This window comes from Phascolarctos cinereus, unplaced genomic scaffold, assembly GCF_003287225.1.
Source record: "Phascolarctos cinereus isolate Bilbo 61053 unplaced genomic scaffold, phaCin_HiC Scaffold_726;HRSCAF=1367, whole genome shotgun sequence".
NCBI classification, from domain to species: domain Eukaryota; kingdom Metazoa; phylum Chordata; class Mammalia; order Diprotodontia; family Phascolarctidae; genus Phascolarctos; species Phascolarctos cinereus.
Window position 1 is genome coordinate 98342429 of NW_027556098.1, and position 17407 is coordinate 98359835.

At 38.3% G+C, this 17407-nt stretch overlaps 1 protein-coding gene across 1 annotated transcript in view; it reads right to left on the minus strand.

The window, feature by feature from the left end:
• MORC1 (MORC family CW-type zinc finger 1) overlaps positions 1-17407 on the minus strand; it is a 189254-nt gene that overhangs the window by 29803 nt on the left and 142044 nt on the right. Inside the window, exon 21 of the mRNA XM_020999849.2 lies at positions 7485-7548. Within this exon, the coding sequence (XP_020855508.1) occupies positions 7485-7548 (64 nt within the window). The remainder of the gene's footprint in view (positions 1-7484; positions 7549-17407) is intronic.

The following is a 17407-nucleotide window of genomic DNA, read 5'->3' on the forward strand; positions in this document are numbered from 1 at the left end:
ATTCTTATACATTTGACTTGGTTTCCTATATATTTGAGAAGTGAGGCCTTTTATCAGAAACACTGGCTATACAAATTGTTTCCCATCTTTCTGCTTTCCTTCCAATCTTGGTTGTGTTGGTTTTGTTTGCGCAAACACTTTTTTAATTTAATGTAATCAAAATGATCCATTCTGCATTTCATAATGTTCTCTACCTCTTATTTAGTCATAAATTCTTCCCTTCTCCATAGATCTGAGAATTAAACTATTCCTTGCTCTACTAATTTGCTTATGGTGTCACCCTTTATATCTAAATAATGTACCCCTATTGACGTCATCTTGGTACAGGATGTGAGATGTTGGTCTATGCCTAGTTTCTGCCTTACTATTTTCCAGTTTTCCCAGTATTTTTTGTCAAATAGTGAGAAGCTGGAGTCTTTGGGTGTATCAAACAGTAAATTACTATAGTCACTTACTACTATGTCTTGTGAATCTAATCTATTCCACTGATCCACCACTCTATTTCTTAGCCAGTACCAAATAGTTTTGATGATTGTCACTTTATAATATAGGTTCAGATATGATGAAGCCAAGTCACCTTCCTTTGCATTTTTTATTAATTCCCTTGATATTCTTGACCTTTTGTTCTTCCAGATGAATTCTGTTATTATTTTTTCTAGCTCTGTAAAATAATTTTTAGTAGTTTGATTGGCACTGAATAGGTAAATTAGTTTAGGCAGAATTGTCATTTTTATTATATTAGTTCAGCCTACCCATGAGCAATTGATATTCTTCCAATTGTTTAGATCTGACTTTATTTGTGTGAAATGCGTTTTGTTACTGCATTCATATATTTCCTGGGTTTGTCTTGGCAAATAGATTTCCAAATATTTTATATTGTTTACAGTTACTTTAAATGGAATTTCTCTATCTCTTGCTGCTGGGCTTTATTGGTAACATAAAGATGCTACTCATTTATGTGCTTATTTTATATCCTTGGACTTTGCTAAAGTTGTTAATTATTTCAAGTAGTTTTCAGTTGATTCTCTAGACTCTCTAAGTATACCGTCATATCATCTGCAAAGACCTATAGTTTTGTTTCCTCATTGGCTATTCTAATTCCTACAATTTCTTTTTCTTTTCTTAATGCTAAAGCTAACATTTCTAGTACAATATTGAATAATGGTGGTGATAACAGGCATTCTTGTTTCACTCTTGATCTTATTGGGAAGACTTCTAGCTTGTCCCCACTACAGATAATGCTTGCTAATGGTTTTAGATAGATACTACTTATTTCAAGGAAAGCTCTATTTATTCCTATGCTCTCTAGTGTTTTTAATAGGAATGGTGCTGATTTTGTCAAAAGCTTTATCTGCATGTATTAAGATAATCATATTATTTCTGTTGGTTTTGTTATTGATATGGTCAATTATGCTGATAGTTTTCCTAACAATGAACCATCCCCTACATTCCTGGTATAAATATCACCTGATCATAGTGTATTATCCTTGTGATAAATTGCTTCAATCTCTTTGCTAACATTTTATTAAAAATTTTAAATCAATATTCATTGGGGAAATTGGTCTACAATTTTCTTTCTCTATTTTGGCTCTTCCTGATTTAGGTATCAGCACTATATTTATGCAATAAAAGCAATTTGGTAGAATTCCTTCTTTGGCTATTTTCCCAAACAGTTTACATAGTATTGGAGTTAATTGTTCTTTAAATGTTTGGTTGATTTCATTTAGAAATTCATCTGTCCCTGGAGATTTTTTCCTCAGGGAGTTCACTGATGGGTTGTCAATTTCTTTTTCTAAAATAGGGTTAAGGATTTTATTTCCTCTTCTATTAATCTGGGCAATTAATATTTTTTTTTGTAAATATTCATCCATTTCACTTAGATTGTCAGATTTATAGGCATAGAGTTGGGCAAAATAGCTCCTAATTATTATTTTGATTTCCTCTTCATTGGTGGTGACTTCACCCTTTTCATGTTTGAGACGTGTAATTTGGTTTTCTTCTTTCTTTTTTTTTATGAAATTAGCCAAAGTTTTATCTATTTTATTGTTTCCCCCCCCATAAAACCAGTTCTTAGTTTTATTAGTTCAATAGTTTTCTTACTTTCAACTTTATTAATCTCTTCTTTGATTTTTCAGAATTTCTAATTTTGTATTTAATTGAGGATTTTTAATTTTTTTAATTGCATTCCCAATTCACTGATTTGCTTTTTCTCTATTTTATTCATGTAAGCATTTAGAGATATAAAATTTCCACTAGTTACTATTTTGACTTCATTCCATAAATTTTGGTATACTGTCTCATTATTGTCATTCTCTTTGATGAAATTATTGATTATTTCTCTGATTTGTTGTTTTATTTAGTTTCCAATTATTTCCATAGCTTTTATTATATGTAATTTTATTGTATCATGATCTGAAAAGGATGCATTTAATATTTTTGCCTTTCTGCATTTGAATGTGAGATTTTTAATGCCTTAATAAATGGTCGGGTTTTTTTTATAGGTGGCATGTACAGCCTAGAAAAAGGTATATTCCTGTCTATCTCCATTTAATTTTCTCCAGAGGTCTATCATATCTAACTTTTCTAACATTCTATTCACCTCCTTAAATTCTTTCTGTGGTTAGAGTCTGTGGTCAACTTCTGAGAGGGGGAGATTGAGGTCCCCCACTGGTATAGTTTTACTGTGTATTTCTTCCTGTAACTCACTTAATTTCTCCTGTAAGAATTTGGATGCTATACCATTTGATGCATATGTTTAGTATTGATATTACTTCGTTGTCTGTGGTACCTTTTAGCTAGATGTAATTTCCTTGGGGGAGCTAGGTGGCACAGTGGATAGAGCACTTACCCTGAAGTCAGGAGGACCTGAGTTCAAATTCGGCCTCAGACCTGACACTTACTAGCTGTGTGACTCTGGGAAAGTCACTTAACCCCAACTGCCTTTAAAAAAAAAAAAGGATGTACTTTCCTTCCTTGTCTTTTAATTACATCACTTTTTGCTTTTGCTTTGTCTGAGATCAAGATTGCTACCCCCTGCTTTTTTTACTTCAGCTGAAGCATAATAGATCATGCTCTGGAACTTTACCCTTAATCTGTGCGTCTCTCTGTGCTACAAATGTGTTTCTTGTAAACAACATATTGTAGCATTCTGTTTTTTAGTCTACTCTGTTATCCACTTCTGTTTCATGGGATAGTTCACCCCATTCATATTCACACTTATGATTACTAACTGTGTATTTCCCTCAATCCTATTTTTCCCGTTTGTACTTTTTTTTCCTCTCTCTCCTTTCATCCTGTCCCTCCTCACCAGTGTTTTGTTTCTGACCACCACCTCTCTCAATCTGCCCTCCCTTCTATTACTCTCTCCCCTTTCTTTTCCGCTTTTCCCCTACTTCTCTATATGGTAAGATAGATTTCTTTACCCGACTGAGTGTGCGTGTTATTCCCTCTTTGAGCTAAATCCGATGAGAGTAAAGTTCAAACAATGCTCACCCCCTCCCTTCTTTCCCTCTATTGTAACAGGTCTTTCATAACTCTTCATGTGATATAATTTACCCCATTCTGCCTCCCCCTTTCCTCTTCTCCTAGTACAATCCTTTTATTTCACTCCTTAATAATTTTTTTCATCGTCACATCAAAGTCAACTTATACCCACACCCTCAGTCTAAGTTTACTCCTTCTAACTGCCCTAATAAAATACAGTTCTTAAGAGTTAGAAGTATTATCTTCCCATGTGGGGATGTAAACAGTTTAACCTTACTGAATACCATGTGTTTCTTTTCTTTCCCTTTTACCTTTTTATGCTTCTCTTGACTCTAGTTTTGAGGAGCAAATTTTCTGTACAGCACTGGTCTTTTCATCAGGAAAGTTGGAAAATCAGGAAAGTCAGGAAAGTTCAATTTCATTGAATGTACATCTTTCCCCCTAAAAGATTATGCTCAATTTTTGCTGGGTAATTGATTTTTGGTTGTAATCCAACTCCTTTGCTTTCCACAATATCATCTCCAGGCCAGAAGCTGCTAAATCCCGTTTAATCCTGATTGTGGCTCCTTTATATTTCAATTGTTTCTTTCTTGCTGCTTGCAGTATTTTCTCCTTGACCTGACAAATCTGGAATTTGGCTACAATATTCCTTGCAGTTTTCATTTTGAGATCTCTTTCAGGAGGTCATCAGTGGATTTTTCAATGACTATTTTACCTCTGGTTCTAGGATACCAAGGCAGTTTTCCTTGATAATTTCTTGAAAGATGCTGTCCAGGCTCTTTTTTTTTGATCATGGCCTTCAGGTACTCTAATAATTCTTAAATTATCTCTCCTGGATCTATTTTCCAGGTCAGTTGTTTTTCCAATGACGTATTTTATATTTTCTTCTATTTTTTCTTTCTTTCAATTTTGTTTGACTGATTCTTGATGTGTCATAGAGTCATTAGTTTATACTTGCCCAATTCTAATTTTTAGGGAATTATTTTCTTCAATTATCTTTTGTGCCTTCTTTTCCATTAGGCCATTTCTACTTTTAAAGGAATTGTTTTCTTCAGTAGATTTTTTTTCCATCTTGCTGATTCTATTTTTTAAGGACTTGTTTTCTTCAGTCAATTTTTTGTACTTTCTTTTCCAAGCTGTTGACGCTTTTTTTTCATAATGCTCTTGCATAACTCTCACTTCTTTCCCCAGTTTTTCTTCTACTTCTTGCTTAATTCTTAAAATCATTTTTTGAGCTCTTGCAAGAGAACTTTTTGGGCTTAAGACCAATTCACATTCCCCTTTAAGTCTCCGCATGTAAGCATTTTGACACTGTGGTCCTCTTCTCAGTTTGTGTTTGGATGTTCCCTGTCTTCATCGTAGCTTTCTATGGTCAGAGCTCTTCTGTTCAAGTTGAGCTCTGCTCCTGGGGCACTGTCCCAAGCTTCCTGCACTGGAGGCCGGGGGCCTGGCTTTCTGTGCTGAGGCCTCTGGGGTGGGGGCCTGCTCACTCTGCTAGGGTGGGCCAGCCTAATTGTGCCTGTTGTGCCTTGAGCTCTGGGGCTGGCAGTTTGCTTTCTGTGCTGGGGCTGGAGGCCTCACAGCTGGTCCCATGTACCACTAGCTTGCTTAGCCATGACCCAGGGGCCTCGGGAGCTAATCTTTCCTGTGGCTAATAGCCTCTGGCTTGCTTGCCTGAACACTGCCTGCAGTGGGCGCTACTCCCCTTTTACCCAAGTGAAACAGACCTTTACCGAAGTCCTTCTAAGTTATCTTGGGTGGAAAAATTGTTTCGGTCAGTCTTTTGGTGGATTCTGCTGCTCCAGAATTCTTTTAGAGGCTTGATTTAACGCTGTTTCTGAAGGAAAGTAGGGAGTGCTCAAGCAACTTCCTGGCTACTCTCCAACATCTTGGCCCTGCCTAAGAGCACTTTTGCCACACTAATTTGAGAATATAATAGGAAGAAACTTTTAGCCACAAGGAAGCACTGCAATCTCTGGTTCATAGGTGTGTGTCAGGGACCAAGATCAAATGATGCAAAAAAAGCAATCTGCCTTGGGTTTCCTTACCCCATCATGGCCCAAAGGACTAGGAATCCAGGGTCCTCATGGTTTTCCCTTTGTCCCCAGCTCTTTATAATAGAGGTTCCCTCTCTGGCTACTGCCCCCTTATTTGGACCTTTCCAGTACTCTTCAATACCTTCAATTAAAAATTATACTGTTCTCACAGGGCCCAGTTTTCTAAACGTTTTAGCTGGCTACTTAAAAGTAGTGAAATTAGGGTTTTAGGCTATATCCTAATTCTATTCAGTGCGTGATGTTGCTTAAGTCACATCACTCCTCTGATCCTCAGGGTCCCTGTTAGATTGTAACCTCCTTGAGGGCAGAGACAGTCTTTTGCCTCTTTTTTTGTATTCCCAGCACTTAGCATCGTGCCTGACACAAAGTGTTTAATAAAAGTTTACTGATAGATTATCTAATCCACCTGTTCTTTATCAACTATGACTTTCTCTTACTCTAAAATAATTCATACTAATGAATTAACTGAATATAAAAATTACAATAAATACAATAATTAATTGAGTACAATAAGCAGTTATGAAGTATCTACTATGCACAAGGCAGAGGTAACCTAGTGGACAAAATGCTGAGCCTCCAGTCGGACTGATGAGAGTTCGAATCCTGCCTCACAAGCTTAACAGTTGTGTGATCCTGGGAACATCAATTAACTTCCTTTGGTCTCAATTCCAAATAAAGTGGCTGAACTGTGAAAACAGACAACTGTGAAAGACTGGAGGTCTCTGATCAATGCAGGACAAACCAGGATTCCAAAGTGCAAATGATAGACATGCTGCTCACCTCCTGACAGAGAGGCGATGGGCTTACATATATTTCTGGACATGACCAATGAGGTTTTTTTTTTGTTTGACTATGTACATTTGTTACAAGAGGTTTTGTTTGTTTGTTTGTTTTTGTTTTCCCTTAGGCTAGGAGGGAGGTAGGTGGGAGAGAAATGCTTGTAAATTTGTTTAATTAAGTTTAATAAAAAGAAAATAAAGCAAAAAAATTGGGGGGGAGAGAATTTAACTAAATGATCTCTCAAGCCCCTTACAACTCAAAATCTATTCATCCAACTTAACGGTAAATCCTATCCAAGCCAATGAGCATTTATTAAATACCTACTATATGCAATGTTGGGACAGCTCGGCATAGGGGAAAGAATGCTTTTCTTGGAGATAAAAAGACCTGGATTGAAGTCCAACTTCTTGGAATATACTGGATGTGAGACCCTGGGTAAGTCACTTGACCTCTCAGTGCTCCAGGCCACTAAGACTATAAAGCTATGAAGGAATCTCTTCACAGAGAGCTAACTAAACTAAATCCATACAATCACAGGTCATGTAAGATGCTGTGCTAAGCACTGGCTACAAAAAAGACGAAATGAAAACCACCCCTGACTTCAAGGAGCTTAGGGTCTGCTGGAGTTAACTTTATTTTTCCCTATTAAGATGTATGCATTTGGAAGCCATACCCTAAACCAGGGGTAGGGAACCTGTGGCCTCGAGGCCACACATGGCCCTGTAGGTCCTCAAGTGCGGCCCGTTGATGGAATCCTAACTTCCAAGTTTCGGTCTAAGGGCTGCACTTGAGGACCTAGAGGATCACATGTGGCCTCGAGGCCACAGGTTCTCCACTCCTGCCCTAAACCAAAGGTAAAAAATGGGAAGAATTTCAGGCACCCTGATTGTAGGGGTAGGCCAAATCATTTTAAGCCTATGGGACCCTTTCTGGCAATTTGAATTACATGATACAAATCAGCATCGTTCCCCATCTACAAACAGTATTGACCATGATTATATAGCCTTCAACCTACTATTATTGGTGGAGTAATACACTTCATATTAAAAATCCAAGTGATTAACATAAGAATGAGGCCTTCATCTCACGATGAAGTCAGTTAAGCTCTAAGGTATTCAATTTTGCTACTGGACACATTTTTGTCTGCTGAGTTCTCCTTTTTACCTTTGTTCGTCATAGACTCCTCTTCACGTTTCAGGGTCATGACAGCATCGCTTTCATCTACAAACTTAAAAATTGAAAAAAAAATTGCTCTGAAGTCTTTGTTTAAAGATACTCACAAACAAAAAGCACATTAGACTGTGGGCATCAGACCCAGAGCAGCAGAGTCTGAGCTCAACAGCTAAAGGCCTGTTAAACTGCACGTACAAGAACTGAACTCACTCCAAGAAAATGACGTCAACGTGGACTGTCGCACAAATGAGCTCGGCTTACGTATGTCCTCAGGATGAGTCGTGTAATGTTTTTAAAATTTATTTCTGACACTGATTTAAACGATACTTAAATATTTTCTGTGACATATGCAGATGAGAAAAATCAGCATCACACTTTGTGGGATGTTACCAAAACTATAAAAACTAAATTAAACATACAGTGAATCACATCCCACTCCCCTACTGAGTGGGAAAATAAAAGATGAGATTAATCTTTTTTTTTCCTCTGCTTGGAGGAGGTTTTCTGTTTGTATTTTACCACTCAGCACTGCTCAGCATGGGCTCCTGCTTTCTTCCCATATACCAAGTTTCTCAGGACTTGTCTGAGAATTCAACAAGACAACAAAAAACGTGGCTATCTCCAGAGATCCTCTCTTGTTCAGACCTCTAGATTTCCAAAGGGAAAGGATTAAATCTCAGAAACTCACACCTTTAGTGGATTCTAAAATTTTTCAATAGGATTCTGGTACAGGTGTCTAGGGTAGCCTTAGGACAGTGTCCCTGGATCTCCTGGGCTAGGTAAAACTTGAAGCAAATCCCTGAGAAAGTTGTAGGTTACACTAAGTCCTCTGAGTCAGCCTTGATCTAATCCCATAACTCTAGAGAGTAATGACGTTTATCTCAGGAGATATTTGATGTCTAAAAGGTTAGGCTGAAACAACCCAGACATATCTAAGAATATACCCTTAATTACAATGCCTGGGAAAGGAAATAAACAAGCATTTATTAAGTGCCTATCATGTGCTGGTACAAATACTGTCTTATTTGATTCTCACAACAACCCTGAGGGGTGGGTACTATTATCCCATTTTTCAGTTGAGGAAACTGAGGCAGAGGGTAAATGACTTGCCCAGGGTCACATAGCTAGACAGTATCTGAGGTTGCATTTAAGCTTTGGTCTTCCTGACGTTCAGGCCCTGTGGCATCTTTCCATGACTCCTTCACACTGTACACACCTGGCATTCCTTTTTACTAGGCCCCTTGAGGCTAAGTAATAATGTGAACAAATCCTTCACCTCCGTGGGCTTTATGTACTATAAATTTTAAGGTTTGGAACAGATGATCTCTAAATTATCTTCAAGCTCTATGATCCCATGAATTCTATATTTCTGAATGATAGTGACAGTAGATGAAATACAGTGATAAATGGGAAAGCATAATAGTGCTAGCTAGGCCTTAAGTGAAATAGTGAGAACTTTAAAACCATTCTTACTTGCTTTCCCTACCACTGTTCCTCTTTCCTATTTAAGAAAAATCTTAGTGTAAAAGACATTTGTGTTCCACTCCACACACAGCATCTCTTGTTCTATCCATGTGGCTTTGAACAGGCTGTTCCTTGTTATCATCATCACCTTTACTGTAAACTATCATTTATGTAGCACTTTAAGGTTTGCAAAGCACTTTACTATTATTATTGTATTCTCAATGATTTTTTCAGGTAGATGATTTTTCATTATCATTTTATGACTGAGAAAACTGAGGCAGACTGAGGCCATATGTCTTGCTCAGGGTCACACAGTTCATTCTTGGAATGCTCTTGCTTCCCATCATAACCCATAAGATGCCTCAGTAACTTTCAAAGGTCAGTGAAGCTCTATGTGGGTAGTTCCTCATCCCCTTGGTTGTTAGTTTTACTGGACCTGGCTTAATGCACCTAGGTTGTCCAATAACCTTAGAAACAGAGGTTGGGCAAGGCTGCAAAGGCCTTTAATTGAAAAACCAAGGAGGATAATGGAAACTCAAATAAGAAGCTATTGCATTGGTCCAAACAAGAAGAGATGAAGACCTGAGCTATGGTGGTAGCTGTGAGTAGAAATAAGGGGCAGATAAAAAAATGTTGTGAAAAGACTTAGCAAATGATTGGATTGTGATAAGAGAGAGAGAAGTCAAAGTGAAGACACAGAGCTTGTAAACCTTGGTGACTGATAGGAGGGTACCTGTGATCTTGAGAGGGAAATTAGGAGGGGTGGATTGTTTTGGGGAAAAGACAGTGATATTTCTATTTTGGACATGTTGAGTTTGAGATTTCTATGGGGTGTCTAATTCAAACTATCCAATAAAGTGTGGGATATACAGATCTGAGAATCATGTCCACAGACATAACTGAACCCATGAGATCAGATGAATCAATCACCAAGAGAGAAGGTGTAGAAATAGAAGTGGGCCTTGGGGTATACCCTCAAATAGGGGACAAAATAGTAATGAAGACCAAGCAAAGGGGACTGAAAAGGAGTTGTCAGACAGATAGGAAGGTACCTAAAAGGGTCCTTTACAAAGACCCACAGAGGAGAGAGTATCTGGGAGCAAAGGGTGGTCAACCATGTTGAATCCTGGAGAGAGTACATGAATGATGAGAACTAAGAAAAGGTCATTAGATTAGTCAATTAAGAGATTATGGGTAACTTTGGAGAGAGTAATTTCAAGCCAGTAATGACGTAAGAAGCAAGAATGCAAGGGGTTCAGGAGTGAAAGAAAAGCAAGTCTTCTGATGTCTCCTTTTGGCATAGAGGTCATCTTGACTTCAGGAAGGTCATCCCAGCCTGATGTGCTTCTACCACTTGAGGACCAACACACCTAAGTGTGGAAAGGCTCAGCACCAAGAAGGCTGGACAGGAGGCAATGGATTATTTTGGCCACAGTAACCACAGCAGCTCATGAAAACATGCCACTAAAGTCTAGAATGGGCTGAAAAAATTCTTAGAAAGAGTTCCTACAATGATTAAACCATGGATCTTCTGAAGTATTGTGATGTAAATAATTTACTACAGACAAATACATTGTCTCCCCTTATTAGGATACGAGCTCTTTGAAAGCAGGGCCTAGGTTTTTTTTTAAATTTGTATCCCTAGCATTTAGCAGACTGTTTTGCACACAGTAAGAGCTTAATAAAAAGTTTTTTCATTCATTCATTCATCTAAAGTAGTATGCCAAAAAAAAAAAAAGATGGAAGAGGGAAGGAAGAGATGGAAGGAAGAACGGAGATGAAGATATAGAGAGACAGAGGGCCTAGAGAGACAAATATAATGGCGGACAAATAATGTAGAATGGGCAGGTCCATCTTTAATCTATGCAAACTACACTGCCCACTTTGATGAATGCTTATTTCTTTGATTTAAGAACAAGGTGGCACTCTTTGAATGAACTGATTCAGAAGGAGGGTAAGGAGAAGGGGTAGGAAGACTTTCTCAACAGTCTCAAGGCGGCTGGATGTCATCTGTCTCTAGTTTACAAAGATAAAGGGAGGAGGAGAGAGAAGGAAAGTGAGGAGATATTTCTACAGGATCACTGATTTAGAGCCAGACAGGACCTTAGAGTTCATCTAGTTCAATCTCTTTATTTTACAGAGAAGGAAATTGAGTCTCAGAGAGGTTAAATGTCTGTGGTTCGATCCAAACCCACGTCTTTGGAACTCCAAATGTGGTCCTCTATTCACCATACCACTCTGTCTCACTAAGAAAGACTGGTAGGGACAGGGGCAGATAAAGTGAGAACTCTTACTCTGTTCTCACGTCTTGTAAGTTGCCTGGGGCCCAGACAGTACCTTTCCCCATCTTGCTGTTGGGTAATTTAGCTCTTGGCTTTTCCTTCTACTTCTCACAAACTGGCCTTCTAATACCCTATTTCTCCAGGTCTAGAAAACCTAATAAACTAGCTTGGCATTCCCTTTATTCCCCTAGATAAGAAATACGTGTTTTAACAGCAGGGTCTGGAGATGATACTTTGGTAGGAAGTGGGTTAGCTGGACAAAGCAGTGGCTAAACCACTAACTGGCTCTGTTGTGAGCGGTAGTTGATTTCAAAACAACCGAAATCAACAAAATGGAAACTTGTAGCTGGAAAAATAGACTTTTGAACTGTTTCTGAACTATCATTTAAAATACATGTATTTCCTTTGTACTATGAGCTTTCAGCTCAAGATTTTTAACCCAATTTTAAGCTGCATGGATTACATCCAAGTACATTATGTGAGACTATGAAGTTTTAAGCCTTTAAAAGAATTATTTAATACTCTCAGTTATAATCCATGAGGATCCTAATCAGGATGTTTTGCTTTGGTGAGACTCCCTGATGAAGAAAATGGACAAGGACTAAAGTACCCAAGATTAAAGAGAGTGACAGAACTCCCAGCAGGAGTCTTTGTGGTTAGTGCTGTTAACACAGTCTTATGGAATTGTTGTTATTTTTATTTTTTGCATGTCTGTATCTAATTCTTGGCCCAGATTTCTACCTTCCGGAGGGCTACTTTTATCAGAATCTGAAGGCTTCTTACATAAAACTCTGCTTTGCCTACTGGACGTGGGAAGTTGTTTTCTTTTCTTTATGCTGAAAAGAACCAGAAAAGCCTTTGAAATATTCTGGATGAACAATCTGCAGCCTTCAGATACCCTCTTTCTAATAACACGACATAAACATCTGACTTAATCCTTTGCTGCCCTCTGACAGAATCAAGTTATGACTCTGTGGGTCTGAACAGCTTTCAAAGAGAAAGCAACGTGATAAAATATTCTTTGAGATAGATTCTTTTTTTCTTCAGCCTCATACTCAAGATTCAGTCCTTTCCTCTTCCACCCTGTTTTGGCTCTGTCTTTCCTGGGATTTCACTTAACAGTTATCCAAAGGATAAAGCCTCACACTCACTGAATGAGATTATGGTTAAGTTTCAACAAGCAACTCGTGACTCCTTAATTAAAATTATGTTAACAATAAGCAGGGCTGGATTTGCAAGTTCTCCAAGAAAGTCAATGGACAAGTAGAATACTACTTGCTTAATTTTGTAAGGTATACATTTAAAAGGATAAATAATTCATAAACAAACTGGGGACAGAGAAAATAGAAAAGCATAAGCATGAATAATTCCTAGTTATTTTGACTGCTCTTAAGTAAATCTAAAACCTAGAGAAGAATATACTATTCACAAGGATTTGGAGTCAAAATACTTGAGTTTAATCCCCAACTCTGCAAATTGTTATCTATGTAATAACCTTGGAAAAATCATTTAACTTCTCTGATCTTCAGTTTTCTCATTTGCAAAAGTGACAACATTTTGCTACATGTCCTCTAAGGTTCCTTCTAGCTCTAAATTTACAATCTTATAATTGATAAAGTATTCATGTATCTCTTGGGAAACTAGGGCCCTTGGGTAAATCAAGAGCACAGGAACAAAATTTTCCCAATGAATTATCAGGGGTTGCAAGTACTTTGGGCTAGGAAGGGAAGAGACTTAAATAGCATATTGCTTCTTAACTCTTTATTTTGGTCACAGTCTTCTTGCCTGAAAAGGTCTCCTTGCTTCCTATAACTGATCTAAATTGTAACTACTCTTCCAGGTCAATCCATGTCTAAATGCTTCCATGATGCTTTTTTTCCCCAGCTACTATAGTCCACAGTGATTTTTCCCTTGTGTGAGGGAAGTTGCTATTATAGCCAGTACCGTATAATCTGTACAGCACTGCCTAGGAAAACAGCCAGAAACATCAGAGGGAAAATAAATTCATAGAGACCTTGGTGAGAGATCCAAGTAAGCCAAATCAACACAAGAACATGTATAGATGAAATGGGAAGGATGATGAATGGAAGAGAAAGAGAAATGATCTGTTATTTGTGACGGGAGCTTAGCAACCATTCTTCTTCTCCATCAACAATAGCAGTGGTGCCATATTCGAATTCTAACATCCCACTCCTGGATGTGCTGCAGGAGGAAGGAGAAACAGTTCAAAAGAAAACAAAGATGGGAAGAGTAGCAAGACCTTAAACAGAGAAGGAAGTAGAATAATTTTGAAGGCCTGAGGTATTGATTTTCAAAGAATATAAAAGAAGGAGGATACTAAAGGCTTGAAAAAATCTCAGACTAAAGAAGAAACCTACCAAAAGAATATCAATAACAATGACCTATATGTCTACTTTCATATTTCCACAAAATCTTTCTAAGAATAATTTATACACCTATCATAGATATCCTCAGTGAAAGTATGAGAAGAGAACAGGCTTTAATAAACAATGTGTAGCAGTTCATATGTTTATAGTCATACAAGTGAATGAAAGGTATAGTGAGAGCTCACTGTGCTTGTTTGCTAACTATATATTTTTAAAACAAAGGATTCTGTTCAGCAGGAAAAAAACCACTAACAACGCATCTTCCATGCATATATCTAAGCCATATAAGAGACGATGAAAATGTAACAACAAAGATATCTTTGAGACTCCTCAGATTATTAACATGAAGCTATTAACTGAAGTACAGCTAGGCTGCATAGAGGACTAGTTGGAGTAAGGAAGAACTGAGTTTGAATCTTGTCTTCTTGGTCAAGTCATTTAACCTCTATCTAACTCAGTTTCCTCATCTGTAAGATGAGGATAATAAAAACACTTGCCTCATCAGGATCAACTGAGATAATATGCACAAAGTACATTTAAATGTTAGCTATTACTACATATAATATATAATATACAAAATATAAATGTTGGCTATTATTATTATCAGGTGAGGTATAAAACCAGGATATATATGATCACTAAACATATTTTCTACCATCAGGAGAATGTTCATTGGAGAGTCCAAATGGAAGAGGGATTCCCTATAAATGGTGAAGTCTTCCAGATGCTCTTGTTTGTAAATGACACTGCACTGATTGCATCAAGTCTCATAATTCCACAAAGCCTTTTAAATGATATTCATAATTTCTCAAGAGTTTGGTCTAACCACGTAGACAGAGAAATGTCATTGGATCAAAAATACCCATTATGTAGTTGATGAAATGTAATTAGGTAACTCATAAACTCATAAGGCTCATCCATCAGTGTGTGTATATATATACACATTTACATATCTAAATATACGTACACAGACATATACATCAGGTTATGTGAAGGGACAATGAGCTAGTACTAGAACTGAATAGGAGTAGATTAGGTTAGATGTCAAATTCAGAAATGGGGTCTACTAAACTATACATAAGAATCCCTGTGGGCCTTATCCTGACTTAGAAAACCACATTATCGATGTTTTATTGTATTTTTATTTACTTTGTTAAATATTTCTCAATTACATTTTAATCTGCTTTGGGCCATACTGAAAGTGTTGCTGGCCACAGGCCCATGGATCCTGTGTTTAACATTTCTAGGCCTGATTATCTTTGGGAAATTATATAGTGTTTTCAGTGACCCCAAATTTCTCCCATGAACAAAGGCCCACCTTTTTAAAATTTTAGTAATCTTCTAGTAATGTTTATAGATATCACTTATGGAATACCAGTCTCCAAAGAACTGAAATTGTAGATCAAAGGATAATGGAGAGGTACATGGTAAGCATAGGGGGCTGTAACATGTTATTAATGAGATTTGCAGAGGCAAAGTGGTTTAAAGTAGGTCATTATTAAAATGTATGGCAGATAAAGGAGGTAAGCTAGTCCCATAGTGAGAATGAGAGATAACAGATGGGTAGTCTTCATATTTCAATGGTATTCACACAATGACAATAGACCTGGAAGGCATCCAGTGCATTTATAAGATAATGTGAACAACTTGCATAGTTTGAGAAGCACAGTTATGGGTACCTAGTACTGTGGGCATTCAACAAACATTTGTGAATTGATTAGCTATTGTCTATTTGCACAAAGATACTGAATTTTACACAGTCTCTACTCTCGGTAGCTGGTCATGTCTTGTTTTTATTTTCTATAAATTAAAAACAATTCATTAAGTGTCTCCCAAGTGGAAGGCACTGGGTTAGGTGCTGTAGTTATAAAGCAATCCCTACCCAGGGACTAGTGTGGTGGAGCTGACTCACAGGCATCCAGGCATTGTGGAGAGTGTGCTGGATTTCGAGTGAGAGCACCTGAGTTCAAATCTTCACTCTGTCTCACTACTTTATAACCCTAGTCACACAGTCACTGATTTACAGCCAGATCCTAGACTTAGAAGCCATACAGTCCAACCTCCTCATTTCACAGTAGAACTAGGGCCCGGAGAGTCTAAGTGATTTGCTCAGTCACTGAGCTAATAAGTGTTGGAAGCAGGACTGGGACCTGGGTCTTCTGGACTCCAAGTCAGCGTAATCAATCTACTTGGCCACACTCCTATAACTCATTTAATCTAAGACTCAGTTTCCTCATCTGTAAAAAGAAGGCATCAGACTCAAAGGGCCCTTCCACCTCTCCATCTATGAACAACACCGGCTGGCTTGTTGGCACTGCAAATGAAAGCAGCTAGGTATGCTACAAGAGCCCTTGGGGCAGTGGGGCCAGGTTCAGCTCTGGCTGAAGCTGTAGCAGCAGGCCTGGGTCTCCCCCATGAGCTTGTGAGCCCCGTGAGAATGGGGATTGTTTGGGGAGTCTTTTTTGGCCTTTATATTCTGAGCACATAGCACAGTAGGCACTTCATAGATGTTTGCTGACTGATAGTGAAATAATCCTCACCTCTTGGGGGAATCCTGGTGCTGATGGGGCATGTTTAAAAAGCAGCCACAGTGATGGCATCAGGAGGAGAAACTGAGTGTGAAATTGCCTGCTTCTAAAATCAAAGCAATTTTAAAAACTAAAAATTATGTTGCAGAAATACCAATTTAGGTCTTTTAACGTGCTGACTCTTATTAGCTATGCCAAGTCAGGTACATACTATAGTTAATACTTGAGGAATTAGAGTACAATTATCCAGGACCACTCACTCTTCTCTCTTTTTGCTAATGTTTCATTGAAAATTGCTGTACTTTTTTTTGGGGGGGGACTCTGATCAATATAGAGTGATATGGGGGGAAATGGAGAAAGGAGAGACGGAGGAGGAGAAAATGATGAATCGGAGGGGAGAGAGAGAGGGAGGGAGACAGAGATACAGAGAGACAGATGGAGACACAGAGACAGAGAGTAGAGAGGGAGGGTAAAGGGATAGAAGAGGCAGGAGGAATAGGAGAAGGAGAAGAGAGAGAGAGAGACAGAGAGAGGCAAAGAAACAGAGAGAAAGAGACAGGAAAGAGAGGGAAAAAGAGAGACAGAGACAGAAAGGAGGAGAGAGGGAGAGAAGAAAAGAGGAGGAGGAGAGAAAGAGACAGCGAGAAAGAGAGACAGAGAGAGAGACAGAGAGAGAGAGAGACAGAGAGAGAGAGAGAGAGAGAGAGAGAGAGAGAGAGAGAGAGAGAGAGAGAGAGAGAGAGAGAGAAAGAGAGAAGAGAAAACAGAGAAGGACAGAGACAGGCACAGACAGAGAAGAGAGGGAGGGAGGGGAGATGAACAGAAGAGCCAGGAGGAAGAGGAGAAGGAGAAGAGAGAGAAGGGGGAGGGGGGAGAGAGACAGGCAAAGAGACAGAGAGAGAGGTAGGGAAAAGGACAGAGAGTAAGAGAGATCCTCAAACATTATTTTGAGAAGGAGCCAGCTTTTTCTGTGCTCTGGCATTCATTTAATGCTCATGCTTCATAGTTTCTTGCTCATGCAGATAGTTAACATTTGAAATTTTTAAAAAATGATGGCTAACACTGCTTAGGCTGTTAGAGCCTTGACTATGTACACACAACCTTAGTCCTGTTGCCAAAAGCAGTTTGCTTTCACCTCTATCCTCTTTAGCTTAACTCTGCATAAACTCCCTAATGATCTCAAATTCTGCTTTCTGATCCACATCCCATCTTTTCCGACTTCCTTCTGTCTTTGAAAAAACATCAATAATCAC